The 19,332-nt window shown below is 39.5% G+C and overlaps 1 protein-coding gene across 1 annotated transcript in view; it reads left to right on the forward strand.

Annotated features, from left to right (window-relative positions):
* The window catches only part of IQCD (IQ motif containing D), a 310,850-nt gene extending 299,857 nt beyond the window's left edge, over nucleotides 1-10,993 (forward strand). Inside the window, exon 5 of the mRNA XM_044068447.1 lies at nucleotides 10,524-10,993. Within this exon, the coding sequence (XP_043924382.1) occupies nucleotides 10,524-10,814 (291 nt within the window). The 3' untranslated portion in view covers nucleotides 10,815-10,993. The remainder of the gene's footprint in view (nucleotides 1-10,523) is intronic.
* The last annotated feature ends 8,339 nt before the right edge of the window (nucleotides 10,994-19,332 follow it).

The following is a 19,332-nucleotide window of genomic DNA, read 5'->3' on the forward strand; positions in this document are numbered from 1 at the left end:
GGAACGTATCATTGTGGAACTCATAAACAAAGACATTGATAACCTCCAAACTCTGGACCCCACCCAGTTCGGGTTTGTGAAAGGCAGATCATGCCTCCTGAACCTGATCAACTTCTTTGAGGCAGTCACCAAAGCCGTAGGCGAGGGTAAGGTGGTTCACACAGCCTGTCTTGACCTCGCCAAGGCTTTCAACACCATCCCTCACTCTGGAATTATAACTAAACTCACTAAACTAGGTGTAAATCTCTATGTCACAAGATGGGCTGCCAACTGGCCCACTGACAGAACCCACACTGTAAAAGTTGCAGACTCCAAATCTGACTTCAAACTAGTGACAAGTGGAGTACCACAGGGTTCAGTCCTGGGACCTCTCCTGTTTGGTATCTACTTCTCTGAAGTACAGGCTAACACTGAAGGACTTTGGCTAACAAAGTTCACAGATGACTGCAAACTAGGAGCCATAGTCGAGTCCCCAAATGCTGTGGACATCCTACAGATGCCTGGTGTCAGAGCCATGGCCTCAAGCTCAATGCCAAAAAGTGCATTGTCATCCCCTTTGGTAAAAACTCTGTACCCATAAACTATCACATAGGCAGCAGTTTACTTAATGCTGAATGTGTGATGAGAGACCTTGGGACCCAGGTGGACAGCAGTCTCTCCTTTGATAATCACATTGACACAGTAGTCAGGAAATCCTTCTACATGGCACACCTCATCACAAAAGGGTTGTCATCCAGGAAAAAAGAGGTCATTGTTCCCCTCTACTTGACACTCATTAGACCCATTATAGAGTACAACGCCCCTTTTGGAATGTACCTCACAAGGCATTTGCAGCAGCTGGAAAGGCCACAGAAGTACCTCACAAAGAGGATTACTGGCCTCAAACAGATGCCCTACACTGACTGTCTCAAAAAACTCCAGCTTTACTCTGTAGCATATCGCCTACTCCGAGATGATCTCTGCCTAACATATAAACCTATGTCAAACCCAGAGCTGTTGGACATGCTACACCTAAAGAAATCCCAATCACTCCGAGCTACACACTGTAGGGACCTAAACCTTGTCACCACAATAAACAAGACACGCTTGGAGGGATAAATTCCTGTCCCAGAGACTACCCATACTCTGGAACAAGCTACCCATCTATGTCAAGCAAAGTTCCTCATTAGCACTCTTCAAGAAAAATCTTGATGAGTGGATGGGCAATAGGAGATACACCCCAGGGATCACTTCTGTGGCTCTGCTCGACAGGGGCACAGGAAAATAACTTTCTTGGATGGCATAAGCCAGGGAAACTTGTTGGCTAGGCTTACTTATGCCCTTGGGCTGATAGCCTAGTACCTACCTATGAACCTATGAACTTCATACTAATGCCACAGTTTACCGGGTCTATATTAGAACAACAAATAATTTAAATGTCAAAAGCTCTAAAGAGCGAAAATGCCAGACCTCGAAGGGTTTTTTTGTGAGATCACAGTACAGTGAAGATTGGAATATTTGCTCTTTCCTCACTGTAGTGCGATCTCGGAGTTGGTATATATATTTAGTGGAGGTGTGGGGGGCACAGCCCCCCATAATAACCAATTCGAGATCTGGCATTTTTGCTCATTAGAGCATTCAACATTTTAATTATTCATTGTTCTAATATAGACCCAGTTTACCCAGGTTTGAATGACAGTGTATCTATTAGTTCAGTGTTGAGACTTAAAGAAGCCTTTGTGTTGTAAGTGTTGACTTATTTATTAATTTCTTGTTTCCATTTTAAATTTTAAATTTTGGAAACTTAATAGGAAGTTTTTATGTCTACTAAAGTGATAACGTGTTGTCATCTTATTTATGTTATAATAATTCTTGTTTCCTTTTTCTTTAATTATTTTAAAGAACACATGTCATTTAGATTTAATTGATGGGTGGAGTTTTGTACTATTTAAGTTGGGCATGGTGTATTGTTTTTTATTCTGATGAAGCCCTACCCTTTGAGGATGAAAGCGCTTAATAAATTATACAATTTGGGATTCAGCCTTGTGCTTCAGCCTTTTTTTGCTCATCAGTATGTACATAGTTCTGTGCATTCCTTCTAAGTTAATAGGGAATGGGGGTGTTTTGAAAATGTATTTTTGTTGAGGGTTTTCATTAAAACAAAAAGTCTTGAAAACTGCAGCATAGATTCAAATGCAGATTAGAAGAAACAACTGTGTAAAGAATCAGCCTGCCAAAGAGTAGTGTGCGCATGTAACAGAAAAGTTGGAAATACACATTCAAATAAACTGTCATATATAATAGGTGGGAAGTATAGCTTTTTTCTCATAATAGCGATGCAGGACATATTATCTTGGAATGTAAATAGCCTTACAGGTACAGACAAAAAAGGAGAGAGTAATGAATTATATTAAGAAATGCAGAGTGTAAATATCATTGCTGCATGATACACATTTGAAAAGAAATGAACATGTGAATTTGACAAAGAGAGGATTCAGGATGGATATCAGGGATAACTAAAAGGAAAGGAATTTTACTAATTGCTAGAGGGGCTTCAATAGTGATAAAAGAAGAAGAAAAAGCAATAATGATATATTTGTGGTAGTAAGGGGTATTGGCAAGGGAGGTGGATTATGTTGGCATACATTTATATTCCACCAAAAACTGCTATTATGGAGCTTAATTGAATTTTGGAAGAAATAATCAGCTTTCCCCAGGGAAAATTACTTATAGTTGGGGACTAGAACTAGATTTGCAGTATTGAGAAAGTATCAGGGGTTCTAGAAGGGAAAATATAACGAAAGTGGGTGGATTTCTCAATAAATTTATGAAGATATTTGGTTGAAGATGTGAATTCAGTGGTAGGAACTTGGACAGAATGTACATATTATTCCTCAAGGTACAATAAATTGGGCTATGATACAGAATCAGAATTGCCTAGAGATGGTAAGGCCGTGCTGTGTCTAATTATAGTGGCTGCCAAAAAATTACTAGAAAATGGAAATCAAAATCTAAACCAACTATATTAGAAGTAGTGAATATAGTAACAAAGATAAAACAACTGGAACTGAGATCTTTAGAAAAGGGTAGGTGCAAACGGGTTTATATTAGAAGCACGAAAAGACAAAACCGAGAACGCTCACATGAGTGAAAATGCCGGGAATCAAAAGGGTGTTTTTGGGGTTGTGGTACAGTGAGGAGTGGATATTTGCCCTTTCCTCACTGTAATGTGATCTCAGAGTTAGAATATATAGTTAGCGGGGGGTGTGGGAGGCGTAGCCCCCCACAATATCAAGTTCGATTACCGGCATTTTTGCTTATGTGAGCGTTTGCTAAAAATAACTTTCTGTTATCTAATATAGACCTGGAGCAAACTACATAGGAAAAAATGTGAATTGTGGGAACAATACATACAGGGGAGCAATGAGGTTTAAAAGTTGTCAGGACTTAAATAAGCTGTGTGATATTTGACTGGAAATGATTGGGTAGATTATAAGTCATATATAATGTTTGCAACTAGGAGTGTGTCAGTATGGTTTCTGATGTAAAATGCTTGCAACTAGGATTGTGTTGGTGTGGTTTGTTTTCATTTTTATAAATGCATGATTCCTTATGTTGTAAGTGATGGTTTAATAAAGATGTTTTATATTTAAAAAAGGGGGCAGGAGTTGAATAATTTATGTAATGTTGCTTATGTTATATGATATAGCAATATATGTGAGTATAATGTTTTTAATGTTAATTTGTTAATACAGTTTGATTACTTTGTATAAATGTAAACTTGCTACATTACAAGTGATAATTCAATAAAGGTGTGTTTAAAATAAAAGTACAATAAATTACTTAGACTAGTAAAAATAAAGAACAGGTTCTGGAACAACCAAACGGTCCAAGTATCACGTTTATTACTAAAGTGTTTAAAGCGCTTTTCGTCAGCTCAGCTAAAATAAACCACAGTTACTCGTGTTGACCAGGGATGTTAAAATGTTACAATTGTAACTTTTGCAGACATGTGGAGGAAACAAAGTATTTTCAGATCAATAGTATGTCATACAAATTAAAATATAGATTTAACTGCAATTCTACATTTATTATATACTTGGCCAAATGTACATCCTGTCCAGCCTTCTACATAGGAAAAACTGAAAGAAGATTGAGGGACAGGATGTACGAACATCTATATGCCATAAAGAAATGCAAACACGAAAATGCCCTAGCAAAGCATAGTTTTGCTTATAATAATCACAATTTTAAATTTGTGGCTATTGACCATGTAAACATGGATTGTAGGGGTGGTCCAAGACCACTCAAACTTGAAGAATTAGAACTAGCCTGGCAAGTGAGGTTAAATGCTTACAGTCACCCTGGGCTAAACGATTCTTGTTCTATTAGTAGTGTACTGAAATGGAATAGTCTTAGGAGGTGACTCAGTATAAATACACCTTCACTAAACATTTTTTGTTTAGTGATTTTTCATTAGCAATTATTTAATGTATTATAGTTGCTACAATTTACACTAGTATTGTCTGTTTAAACCCTTGGTCAACATGAGTAACTGTGGGTTATTTTATTTTATTTTATTTTCATTTATTGATGTAAAGTTCCATTGTTAGTTATGTTTTCAAGTCTGAAAAAAGCTGGTAACTGTTATTTTAAACGGATATAGGTAAATGAGACTCTTAATTGCTTACGTTTTATAATATAAAGACATTTCTGTATTGGTTTTGTTTCTGAAGAAGTCAGCTGACTGAGCTGACGAAAAGCGCTTTAAACACTTTAAACACTTTGGTAATAAACATGATACTTGGACCGTTTGGTTGTTCCCGAAGCTGTTCTTTATTTTTACTAGTTGTTTGCCTGTTTTTTTAGTAAAATTACTTAGACTAGACAGAAATTATATTTTACAGGAACATGTGCATTTAATCGAAAGCTTCAACACACATCTAGTAACTATTACAGATCATGCACAAATAAGAAAATTAAGATAAACATGCAGGATAATAAAGTAAAAATGAGACATTGGTACTTTCTCACCTATCTGTTAAAAACAGAGGAATTTAAGCAATGGGTAGTGGAAATTATTCACAAGCTATTAGGAAAGATAGAAATATCTTCGGACGTTATAGCTAGTAAGTGGGAAAATGAAAATGGAGTTTAAAACAAGGTAGAAATAAAAGACAGATTTGGTTAAGAAGTAATATAAATTACTTAGAGGGGCTGCCAAAGATTAACGTATTGCAGAATAAGAGGTTTCTCAAAGAACAAGATGAGTTGCAAATGCAAAATGCTAAAAAAATAAAATAAAGGAGTATCTGGAAAATATGTATGATTTTAAAAAGATTGCTGTTAGGCAACTCTGTTTTTTGGTAATGCCACAACACAAAAACTTTTAGCACAACAGCTTAGGCAACATAAAGTAAAAGTATAACTCAAAATGGAAAGGGATGATGATGAAGCGGGGGCAGTTCAGGAAATAAACAGAGTGGGATTTTGGACACCGATCCTTAAGGAGAATAACCATACAGAATATTATATTCATAAAACAAAAAAAAGTATTCTAAGAACTAAGCCAACATAAGAATGGAGAAAGGAGATTTTGTCAATAGAAATGACTGCAAGTAGGCTACAGAAAATCAGCAAGAAGGCCCTGGAATTTACTGTAGAGAACTGGGAAAGGAACCAAGGTATTAGAACCAAATAACTAGGGAAAGATAATACAGTGAGATAAGTCAAGAAGACATTTTGAGTGCAAACTAGAAGCTGCCTTCCCTACCATGCATTGTTACCAGAGTACAGGCAAAGATAAATGGATAGGGGAATCTTAAGTGAAAGAGCTGCTCTGGTACAGTTTCTAATTGAATCTAGAACAGAAGCTGCTGTTAAAAAGGGATAATTAGTAGGGCACATAAAATATTGTTTGATAACTATAAGAATCTATCAAAGGAGGTTAGAAAATATTGTGAAAAGAGACTGGAAAAGCAATTCAAAAGAAAACAATGGGAGGACATGTGTATGGCTCCCAAACAGAACCGGATCTTGGTCAAATGGGGCCCTAAGCAGGGCAATGGATCAGGCATGCCCCACGCCCACAGCACCCCAACACCACCCCCCCCCCCTGCAGCAGCACCCCCCCACACACACACACACACAGTCATTCCAGTGTCCCATTATTTGGCTATTTCTCCTCAGTTACCATAAACACTGTTAATACTTGTTCTTTACTTCATCAATGATTACAGACATTTGGATTTAATTTAAAACTTTTATTTCAAATTTTATAGCACAAACACTGATAGACATTTGCTAAACAAAAGAATACAGTCTCACAATGAAAACAAACTTAGCATTAACAGTAAACTTCTTTGCCTTTGAAACTCACATTCATTGAAATAACACTGAAATCCAAATTCAAAGTAAATACATATGGCCAGTGGCAGATTATGTTTACCTTTGAGCTGTTTTCAAATCATAGGCCTCCTTGCACACATTTTAGGATCATGCATGCATACATGTGTTCTTTGATTTACCTTCCTGATTGTATTAAATTGTATTCCTGGTATAATATACAGCACAGCTTGTTAGAATGTGTTCTCAATTCGTAGTTTTGAACATTTTTCCTGTTAGCAATGAAACAAAAAGTACGAAACAATAATGACAAAACTGCCCTTACAGAAAATTTCAACCATAAAAAGCCAGTCAAACGTCTGTCATTACAGCCCACCAATATAATTCAATAAGCATAATCTCTGTAGAAGTAAATGTCATTTGAATAATTCTACATCAAAGAGATCTGTAACTAAAGAAGAGGTTGCTACTAACAAACAACTTTATGTTTTAGTGTTTCATCTACAAATTCAGTGCCTTCTGCCCCTGAATAATAAATTGCCTATGTTACAGTAAAAAAACATTGGTTATCTGGTAATATTGCAATATGGAATGAATAGCAAACAGACAACAGGTACATAGTTACTAGTCATCACATCCAAAGGAAGACACACTCAGGAGTGAAGCACCTCCACCACCCCACCCTCTGTTAAAGTACAAGACAGTATCAGCAATCCATCTATATGGTGTGGGAGTACAAACCACAGCTTACTGCATCAAAAGCAAATATGCTGCTTGTTGTGCTACTAACAAATTCAAATTCTATAGCACACTAATGACCAGTTGATAAACAAAACAGTTGCGCATTGAAAACAGACTTAGCATGAGCAGCAGTAAACCTCTCTTCCCTTGAAACTCACTATTTCTTGAAAATACGCTAAAGCTCACAATTATTTGAAAATGCACTGAAGCTCACAATTCCTTGAAAACACACTGAGGTAGTTGGTGTCATACCTTTTAACTGTCCAGATTTCCACAGAATGTCCAGATTTTTGCCTTATATTTTTTGGTCTGCTCTTAAAATTTGTGTTTTTCTGGCAAACTACAGAAGACTTCTTCTTTCGGCTTTTCCCGGTTAGGGGTCACCACAGCGGATCACCTGTCTGCTCATGATTGGCAGTGGAGTTTTATGGTGTCGAGTTGCCAGCCCAGCACCCAAGCTTCCACAGAAGGCACACACATGCATGCACTTATGCCTAGGGACAATTTAGAGTGTCTAATCCACCTACAGCATGTCTTTGGGATGTGAGAGGAAACCGGAGCACCCAGAGGAAACCCACACGACCACAGGGAGCACATGCAGACTCCGCACAGAAGGCACCCCAGCCACAGATCAAACCAGAGAACTTCTTGCTGTGAGGCGGCAACACTAACCGCTGCACCACCGCAGCCGCCCAAACTACAGAAGACTGAATTCAGTAAATAATCACATACATTTCAGTTTCAGACTTTATATCCTTCAGAAAAAGCAAACTAAGATAAAAACTGTTATTCTAACAACATTCTAAGTTTATAGGAGTAATATTTAAAATCCATCTGTATTTTTAAGTCTTTGTCCTCCCATTATTTAAAGCTTTGTCCAGATTTCTTGTGCTAAAAAGTTGAGCAGTATGGTTGGTGTAGAGGATTTAGGCTCTTGTCTCCTGTAACCAAGGTACAGGGCTTGAGACTGGGTAAATTAACTAACCTCCCATTCCTAATTAGGGTAAATTAACTAACCTGTCATTCCCAACTAGGGCATTTCACACACACACACACACACACACACACACACACACACACACACACACACACACACACACACACACACACACACACACACACACTTACCCTTCATTCATAACAGGAAGAACCTTACCGATACATTTGTCACTTTCATCTGTAATCCACAGGCAGGAACATTATGTATTTAAATTCCGTTCTTGGACACGGAAAGGAAAAGAAGCAAATAAAAGCAGGTGTGCATGCATTGACGCATGCACGCAGGGATCTGTGACATTGATGGCATCCTTAAAGAATACTTTTAAAGAAGACATACTTTTTTTAAACTAAAAAGTAAATATTGCAGCAGCACCCCTGGCAAGCAGGCTCCCTCCCAGCCAGCAGGCCCTAGGTGACTGCCTAGGTCATGTAGTGCAGAATCTGGCTCCACTCCCGGATATGCAACAAAGTCCTGAAGCTTTATGATCTTTGCCTGGCAAATTTTGCATAGGTATTTTTATACCCTAAGCAGACTTCAAAGAACTTTTCCTTAGGTAGGTAGGAAATGTTGGAGGTGTGATGGGGAAGGAAGATATAATTGTGAACATACATTTTTGGAGTGTAATGAGTTGGCCGATTTTAAAAATTCTCTACAGAGTACCCCATCAGAAATATTGGGTGAGCAAATGGCTGTAACTAAGGAAATCATTCTTTTGAGTTGGGGCACAGGATCAAAATTGCCTAGGCATAGCAAAGCCTTATTATGTTTAATTCTGTTGGCTGCCAAAAAAGCAGTTACTAGAAAATGGAAATCAAAGTATAAGTCAACTGTATTTGACATACTGAACATTATAAAAGAGAGAGAGAAAGGAACTCAATGAGGGATCTTTAGAAAAGGGAAGGAGCAAAATTATATAGAAATAAATCAAAATTATTGAAGCAATACATGCAGAATGATGTTCAGAAGGAGGAGTGAGGTTTAAGGGAAGGCAGGAATTCAGCAATTTATGGAATGTTGGGACTGATGATAATTATAAAATAGTAAAAGATTTATGATGTATAATGCATATAAATGGATAAAATGTTAAAATGGTTTGTTTTCTTTTCTGCTAATGTATGTTTTCCAATATCTTAAGTAATAATTTAATAAAGGTGTTTAAAAATGGTTAGTATATACACAGACACATGCACGCGTGCACACACACACACACACACACACACACACACACACACACACACACACACACACACACACACACACACACACACACACACACATACACACACACACACACACACACACACACACACACACACACACACACACACACACACACACACACACACACACACACACAAAGAATGGAGCATATGTTAGGAGAAACTGGATTATCCAAATAGCATTTATGTTTAAAGACTATATGGGCTTTATGTCAGCTGTATTTAGAAAATGGTAATGTGAGATAAATAACTAAATTCTGATAGTATTAAACCAGTGAATGCAACTCTCAACCCAATAAGACAGATTGTGCTCAGGAGAATGTAGCTTAACTAGTGAGGTTTAAATCTAAGAGCTGTACACATTAATAGGGAATGCCTTGCTTATAATACACAGAATGTACAAGAAACTGCTGTTTCTGTAAAACAAATGCAGATAATGTATTAAGTAGTCCATGTCTACTCTAATATCAATAGTGTGGAGTGCCGGGAAGAATGATGGTCATCGGTAAAGTACTGTATGGCATCATGGTGGGAATGTAATTTACTGACAGCCATACATCTTATTTTCATGTTGTGACCTCAACAGTTAACAGCTAAGGGGAAAACAGGTGACACACAGAAAGCAGCTGAACTATGTCTAAATAATTTCTGCATGTATCCCACGGGCTTCCATTAAAGGAGGTTTCGGGTATCACACAGTGGAAACTTTAGCTTGACTTAAGTTATTCTTGCAGTTTTTACTGAATGGTTTATCTGTGTGTTCTTTTTACCCTTTGGTTTAGATCTGAATTATTTATTGCATTTGTTTGCTAAATGTATCAGTTACTGTTTTAACCGACTTCTTAATCCACAAGTGTTATAGAGAATTTAAAGCATCATATTGGTAGTAGTATGATGGTCCATTCAGACGTAATTATTAAGTGACATATTTTAGTTCAAATATAATTAGTGTTGTTTTAAAGTAAAATGCAGTGGGGTTCTGTATGTTCGGTTAGTATACCAACAGCAGACTGATGCAGACTATGTGTTGTACATTTTACTTGTATTAAATTTTACAGGGTTCCATTGTGTGCATCTTGTGCATTATCTCTTAAGGAACATAATTATCGTACTGAACAAAAATAAGATTTGCATGGGTAGTAACAAAAAATTAGTCCTCAAAAATGTGCAGTCTCATTAGAGATGTGCTAAGTATTAATGGCAGTATATGATGGTACACTGTGTTTACATTGTTTCAGGAGGAGTTGGAGCAGCTGGATGCTATATACAAAGAAGAGAAAGCACAACTGAGTGAACTACAGGAACAATACGATGTCATGGAACAGGAGTACAAACAGATTATGGAGGATCGGCGCATTGCTCAACAGAAGAAGGAGGAAGCTGAGAGGGAGTTGGCAAACATGACTCGAGCTGCAATTTTTATACAGGCTTTCTGGAGAGGCTACAAAGTACGCAAAATGCTGAAGGGAAAAAAGAAGGGGAAGAAGGGGAAGAAGGGGAAGGGGAAAGGAAAACAAGGAAAGAAATAAACACTGTAAAACGTAAATAAATCAGAAAGGGTGGCAAACTTAAGCAACTGAATATATACTAGGGAAGAATAAGGTAATAAATCAAAGCAAATGATTTGAAAAAAATGAGTGAGAACCATACTATGGTAATGCACACTTTTTATGTACTAAAATGTTAAAAATAAAGAAACATAAAAATATCTGAACCTTATTAAGAATGTGCACATAAACCTTTGAATACTTTCCTTGGATTATTGTGTTGGAAGTATTTACTTGGTATTACTCCAACCTGGATATACTATTCCGGGAGATTAATTAAATCTCCTAGCATGAGCTGAATGGGTTATGCTAGAAAAACCATTCCAAAGCCACATGCTCATTTGTGATTTAGAAACATGCTAGCTGCGATGACATAAGACATCATTATCAGTTAATTTTCGTGTTTCCTGAATCACAGCTACTAACATGACATGCAGATCATGGATAATCTTCACTTTGTAGTAATAACCTGCTGCTTGCATAGGCAGTGATATCCCCCTTCCAGTCACTTTCACAAACATACACAAACATGAACACTCACACCACTGTCCCTGTACCTGTCCCTACTCTATCTGCTCTGCTGTGGTACCCATCCTCCTCCTACTTTTGTGCCATTACATCATGTATGTTGTAGGTCAGGTTGTCTAGTGTATTTTTCCTACACCCAGTCCCCATTATAGTGTCAGTGCTGTTACAGCTCTTTACGGAATTACCCCTGGTGATCTAATGGTTCCACCCATCCCTCTGATCACCTTTATGATGCCTGTGCTGTTACGGCACTTCACTTTATCCCTTGTGTCTAGTTGTTTCTTCCCATCCCCCGATTCCTGTACTACCACTGGTGCAATTATTAGACTTTAAAGTGTGTCCAGTCTCTGTATGCTGTTCTGTGTCTTAGAGAATTTTTATGGAGTATTCCCTGGTATCTAGTGTATCCTCCCACCTCTCGATCCCCATAGTAACATTGATGCCATTATGACATTTTAAAGTTGAATCCCTGATGTCTTATATATCCCCCCACACCAATTCCCATTTTGCTGTGGATGCTGTCATACCTCTCAACTTCTTAGCACAAGAAGTCTGGACATAGCCTAAAATAGTGGTGGGACAAAGGACCAAAATAGGGACAGATTTTAAATATTATACTTAGAAAGTTGCTAGAAAAAAAGCATTTGTGTTAGCATGTATTTTCTGAAGGATATGAAGTCTGAAACTCAAATGTATACCATTATTTAGTGATTTCAGTCCTCAGTGATTTTCCAGCAAACTACAAATTTTATGAGGAACAGTCCAAAAATATAAGCCAAAATCTGGACATTCTGTGAAAATCTGCACAGTTGAGAGATATGGATACTGTTATGGCACTTTTAAAGTAAGCCCTGGTGTATAGTGGTTCCTCCCAACATTCATGTTCAGCAGTTCAAAATAGCCTTTTGGCTATGTTTGCTATAGAGACATGGGGGAGATGGCCCTGCTAATCTACAAAGCTGAGCCCTTTGTTAACTCACTCAGCCATGTAGATGGCTTCCTGGAGCCAGCTCCAGAGAAAGAGAGATAGAGAGAGGAAGAGATAGAGAAAGAAAGACAGAGAGAGAGGGAGAGAGAGAGATCAGATGACTAATTAGCATACACCCCTCCTCCAAAATTCCTCATTAGCATTCAGTATGGCCGTAGTGCCAGCCCTTCATGGTGCTGCATATCTTTGTGTTGTAGGGCAGTGCAGCACCATGTAAAGATGCTTGCTGAACAGCAGAAAGATGCTGTGATGTGTACACCTCCATGTGCACATCATGATATCTTAAAATAATTCATCCTCAAGTATTTCATTGTCATTGTTCAATGCAGTGCTATGCCAGTAGTTAACCAGTTACTTACTCCATCTGCTAGGTTGTTGGGAAGCAAAATAATACATGAAAGAATATTTTAAAGTGGATTACCTTTAAAAATCTAAATTCAAGCTGACAAATCGCATTTTCAACAGATAAAGGTTGAATGCTATTGTATAACACTTGTTCTTCTTTCGGCTTTTCCCGGTTAGGGGTCACCACAGTGGATCATCTGTCCACTCATGATTGGCAGTGGAGTTTTATGGTGTCGAGTTGCCAGCCCGGCACCCAACCTTACACAGAAGGCACACGCACACACTCACACCTAGGGCCAATTTAGAGTGTTCAATCCACTTACTGCACGTCTTTGGGACATGGGAGGAAACCGGAGCACCCGGAGGAAACCCAAGCAACCACAGGGAGAACATGCAGACTCTGCACAGAAGGCACCCCAGCCAAGAATCGAACTGGAGAATCTCTTGCTGTGAGGTGACAATGCTAACCATTGCACCACCGCGGCCACCCTCATTATATAAAGAAACAAATACAAAAAATTATGTTGTCAAAGTGCTGGACCAAAAAGAAATCTTTTATCTATTTTTTTCTTCCATTACTAAGAGAGATGAACTGATGTAAAGGTCCCCTGGAATGCAAAAAAGTAGCAAATACATAAAGACATGGACATGTATTATTTAGAAGTGTAGTTAAAGGTCGGTTAATTGCCGTAACTCACTGCACTCCATATACTATAACAAAGTATTGTAGAAGGCCTAGCGGTTCTTTAACAGCATTTCATAATATTCTGTATGACTCTAAATAACTAATGGAACTTTCCACTGAGTATGGAAGTAGTGCACTGTAAAAATAATGAAAACAGCACCAGTGGATGTATGGCATCTTACACTGTAGCAATTAAATATCTTATTTTAATTACAGTTCATAGGTTCATAGGTAGGTACCAGGCTATTGGCCCTAGGGCCTATATAAGCCTAGCCAAAGGTACCCTGGCCTTCGCCACCCAAGAAAATTATTTTCCTGTGCCACTGTCAAGCAGAGCCACAGAAGTGATCCCCGGGGTGAATTTCCTGTCTCCCATCCAATCATCAAGATTTTTCTTGAGCAGTGCTAATGAGGAGCTTTGTTTGATATAGATAGGTAGTTTGTTCCAGAGTATGGGAAGTCTCTGGGACAGGAATCTATCCCTCCAGCATGTTCTGTTTATTGTGGTGATGAGGTTTAGGTCCCTAGAGCATGTAGCTCATAGGGATTGGGATTTCTTTAAGTGGAGCATGTCTAAAAGCTCTGGGTTTGACATAGCTTTGTGTGTTAGGCAGAGATTGCCTCTGAGTAGGCGATATGCAATGGAATAAAGCTGCAGTTTTTTGAGACGGTTTGCATAGGGCATCTCTTTGAGGCTGGTAATCCTCTTTGTGAGGTATTTCTGTGGCCTCTCCAGTTGTTGTAGATGTCTTGTGAGGTACATACCAAAAGAGGCATTGTACTCTATAATGGGTCTAATGAGTGATGAATAGAGGGGAACAATGACCTCTTTTTTCCTGGATGAGAAACCTTTTGTGATGAGGTATGCCACATAGAAGGATTTCCTGACTACTGTGGCGATGTGATTATCAAAGGAGAGACTACTGTCCACCTGTGTCCCAAGGTCTCTTATCACACTTTTGGTGTTAAGTAGACTACCACCTATGTGGTAGTTCATCGGTACTGAGTTTTTACCAAAAGGAATGACAATGCACTTTTTGGCATTGAGCTTGAGGCCATGGCTTTGACACCAGGCATCTGTCTCAGCAAGGCCCTTTTGTAGGATGTCCACATCTTTTGGACTTTTGATTATGGCTCCTAGTTTGCAGTTATCTGCGAACTTCGTTAGCCAAAGACCTTCTGTGTTGGCCTGTACTTCAGAGAAGTAGATACCAAACAGGAGAGGACCCAGGACTGAACCCTGTGTTACTCCACTTGTCACTGGTCTGAAGCTGGATTTGGAGTCTGCTACTTTCACAGTGTGGCTTCTGTCAGTGAGCCAGTTGGCAACCCATCTTGTGACATAGGGATTTATACCTAGTTTAGTGAGTTTATCTATAATTCCAGAGTGTGGGATGGTGTCAAAAGCTTTGGCGAGATCTAGATAGGCTGTGTGAATCACCTTACCCTCATCTATGGCTTTGGTGACTGCTTCAAAGAAGTCTATCAGGTTTAGGAGACATGATCTGCCTTTTACAAACCCGAACTGGGTGGGGTCCTGAGTTTGGAGATTACCAATGTCATTGTTTATAAGTTCCATGATGATACGCTCCATAGCCTTGCAGACCATGCTCGTTAAGCTAATGGGGTGGTAGTTTCCAGGGTCTGTGGTGGCTCCCCCTTTGTGGAGTGGGATAATTGTCACTATGCGCCATTCAGTGGGCACATAGCCTGAGGTGAGGCTATGACTGAACATGGTACTTAGGTGGGGTGCCAGTTCGTTCTGTAGTTCATGTAGAACACAGCCTGGGATGTCATCAGGTCCCATGGATGCTGTGTTCTTGGCTTTGGATAGTGCGTTTTTTACCTGTGTAGCCATGATTACAGGAACTTTGCATTCTTCTGGTATAGAGATGGGCCCTTTAGGGGATGACAGAGGGGTAAAGTTAGAACTGAACCTATCTGCCAGGATGTTGGCAATATCCATTGGTTCTGTATATTTAGTGCCATTGTGCTGTAACTCAGAGAAGATCTGAGTGTTGCCATTGAGATTCTTGACATAGCTATAGAATGCTTTGTGGTTGTCTTTAGAGTCAGTGGCGATTTTGTTTTCATAACTAACTTTGGAGGATTTTATGAGGGATCTCAGCTTCTTACTGAAGCTGACCAGGGAGTTTCTCCAATCATGGGATTTTACTCTTTTTTGCAACAGTTTCTTTCTTCTGTTGTAGAGTTTGTTTATGGCAGGGGACCACCAGATTGGCTTCCTTTTTTGGAGGATAGCATCTTGGTTCTGTTAGGGATTGCACAATCCATGCACTCATGTAAGTGCTTATAAAGTGCATTTGTGTAGGTTTCAGCAGTCATACCTCTATTGTCTGTCAGCATGGGTGTCGTGAAGTTTGCCACTTCTGTCTTAAGAAGCATGAAGTTGGCTTTGGAGAAATTTTTTACTGTAGTTTCCCTAATGAGGGGTGGGGGAGGGATGTGGATGTCTAGGGTGATTAGCTTATGGTCGGATCTGACCAACGAGGAATTGACCTCTGGTGTGGAGCACCGGTTGCCCATGTTGGTAATAACCAGGTCTAAGATATTGCTGCCCCTGGTGGGTGTGTGGATAAGTTGATCCATGGCATTGGAATTTATGAATTCCAGAAAACGTTGAGCACAAGAGTTGGTACATGAGTAGTTTTTCCAGTTAATGGTAGGGTAGTTGAAATCGCCCATTATTAGGGTGTTAGGTTGTATCCTAATATTTTCCAGTGTATTAAGAAATGAGGAGTGGGAATCCTGGGGCATGGTGGGGGATCTGTAGCAAGCTACAATTTGGATTGCGGTCTTGCCCAGAGTTAGTTGCACTTGGATAATCTCGGATGCATTATGCTGAGCAACTAGCCTGGAGGTGTGGATATCCTTAATGAATATGGACACGCCTCCGCCTTTACTGTTTCAGTCCAGGTTAGGTGGCCGAAAGGTGTGGTATGAATTATACCCTGGTAATGCAGGGGTACTCTCTGGAGCCTTAAACCAGGTCTCTGTCACTGCACAGATGTCGATGTTCTCCATTTTAAGAAGTGCCTCGAGAGAGTGCATTTTGAGGTTTAGACTTCTAGCATTGAGTAGCAATACCCTCAGATTCTTCTTGCCTGTACCTGTTAGGGTGGTGAATTTGTCATTTGAACCTTGCCTAAAAAGGCACTATAGGGGTGGCTAGAGCCTTAGCCAGTATCCAGAATCCCAGGGGCGACAGGTGCAGGCCATCTCTGGCAAAGCATCGTGGCTTGTCGATCATGTCATCCCAGGCAGACAGATACTGGATCCCCTTAGAATGACACCAGAAGCTTAGCCAATTGTTGAAGTCAGTCATTTTGTCCTTGTACTGTGGTATCATTCTGGGTGATGGCAGGCTGCTACTCAGGGCTAGGGTCATACCTGCCTGGGCTACAAGATTGGACAGCTCCTCCATGTCCCTTTTCATGTAGTCCAAGGAGGTATGTCTCAGGTCATTCACAACAACATGGACAATGACAGAGTCATATTTGTACTTGTTGTGGAGTGACCTGAGTGCATGTGTTATGTGGTGGATCCTGGCACCCGACAGGCAGCTGACAGTAACTTTCTCCTTGTTTAGCCTGGTGAGTGGAACATCAGTGTGCCTGACTATAGAGTCACCTATGACTAGAGTGTTGGGTACATTGTTATGCCTTATGGGCTGTGGTTGAGTGGCACACTGAGTTTGTGAGCTATGTGTCATTTGGGTTGTGTTGGGGGGTGGAGGTTGCTTGTGTTTCTGCTTTGGAGGTCCCTGTTGCTTGGGCAGGTTTTTACTGAGAGCCTCCTCGAATGTAGGTGTGTGTTTTGTGTTTCTATGTGTGTGTTTTGGTGGTGTAGGTTTTGAGGGACTATGTGCTGAGTGTGGTGTGGTGCAAGTGTTTACCTTCTCCTCTTGACTGTCTAGTCCAGTCTTGGGTGAAGAGAGCTTTGTTTCCAGTTTGACTATATAAGTGCATCTCTCACAGGTTGTAGTGCTGGGTGGTAGGAGGAGAGGGTTGTCTGTGTACATGAGGCAATTACTGCATTGCTCCAAGATGCTCAGATTCATCAGGTAGACAGGAGAAAACACCAGGGGCTGACCCTTAGACATGCCTGGATAGGTGCTTATTTGTTAAGTACTAGAAACTGTTTTCCTCTAGACAGTGAGGAAAGTTGAGTGCTGTAGTAATTTGTAGCTTATTTAGTGCTTACAATAAGTTCTGAACAAGTGCTGAAACAAAAACTGGCTAGTTCTAAGAAACAAAATTAAGCTAGAAGGCTTCCCTCCAACACAGAAAGGCTTGGGCCCTAGAAGCTTACAAATAGTCCTGGACACAGCAAATCTATATCCAGGCTAGACTACCCACAGGAAAGGCAGGAAACAAGCTTAGAAAAAGGTTTTTTTTTTATTTAATGGAAAGAGAGAAAGGAGTAGCAGAAACTAAGCTGATTGGCCTTCTCAAATGTTCTCCCTGTACTGGGTAGAATGAGGTAATGACACTAGACTGGGAGGAGGGTCCCAGATCAAATTTACACTAGGGGCGGGCAACTGCAAAGCCACCAACTATAAAAACACTATACCAACAGGGAGGGAGGGTGGGAAACAAACTGCAGAAATGTTTCTCACAGCTGAAAAGCAGCAATGAGCCTTTAAATGAAAGTTTTAAACAGCTAAAGGAGCCTCTAGAAAAAAGAGTTTAACTGCAACAAGTTATCAGAAACAAACAACCCAACAGATGCTTAATAAAAGTGGACAATTTCCAGTTAATACCTCACACACAGTGAAACTAGCTAGAAAAATACACAGTACACAAAGTGCTATAAATAACAAAGAAATAAAGAACAAAATAAACAAAAACAGGATACTTAATGTTATATATTATAGCTTCGAGTTTGCTCAGTGTCCTTCCTTCGATTAGCTCAGTGTGAAATGGCAGAACACTCACAACTGAACTTCTTAGGTAACAGAAAGTTGAAACCTGAGACAGCTTTTAAGAAAGAAATCTCAAAAGAACCAATGAGGTGCTTAGTCTAAGCTGTAGTCCAGGTGACCTCAGTCAGCCAATGACCTCAAACAATTCTCTCTCACTGAAATGCCTGATGGCTTTGGCTAAACCAAGATGTCCCTGAATATGTGCTCAGACACACAGACTCCACAAACACTAGGCCCAAATACAAGCCTGAATATGGAAATGCTACAAATATCCCCACTACTTAGAACAAACTGCAGAAATGTTTCTCACAGCTGAAAAGCAGCAGTGAGCCTTTAAATGAAAGTTTTAAACAGCTAAAGGAGCCTCTAGAAAAAGATTTTAACTGCAACAAGTTATCAGAAACAAACAACCCAACAGATGCTTAATAAAAGTGGACAATTTCCAGTTCATACCTCACACACAGTGAAACTAGCTAGAAAAATACACAGTACACAAAGTGCTATAAATAACAAAGAAATAAAGAACAAAATAAACAAAAAACAGGATACTTAATGTTATATATTATAGCTCCAAGTTTGCTCAGTGTCCTTCCTTCGATTAGCTCAATGTGAAATGGCAGAACACTCACAACTGAACTTCTTAGGTAACAGAAAGTTGAAACCTGAGACAGCTTTTAAGAAAGAAATCTCAAAAGAACCATGAGGTGCTTAGTTTAAGCTGTAGTCCAGGTGACCTATGTCAGCCAATGACCTCAAACAATTCTCTCTCACTGAAATGCCTGATGGCTTTGGCTAAACCAAGTTGAAGAAATAAGTCATTTACTTACATACAACCACCACCTAGGGCAGTGATCACACTTACTATCTATTATTCCTAAAGAGATAGCCCTTCAGAACTTTTAGATGTAAGATTGCCATCTCAGAGCTTGTCATGTTTCCACTGGTACTATACAATCATAAAAATGGCATGGTACTCAGTACACAAAATGCCACTATCTATATACTCAGC

The sequence above is a fragment of the Protopterus annectens genome, chromosome 4.part0, assembly GCF_019279795.1.
Source record: "Protopterus annectens isolate FY-2018-M chromosome 4.part0, PAN1.0, whole genome shotgun sequence".
NCBI lineage: Eukaryota > Metazoa > Chordata > Ceratodontiformes > Protopteridae > Protopterus > Protopterus annectens.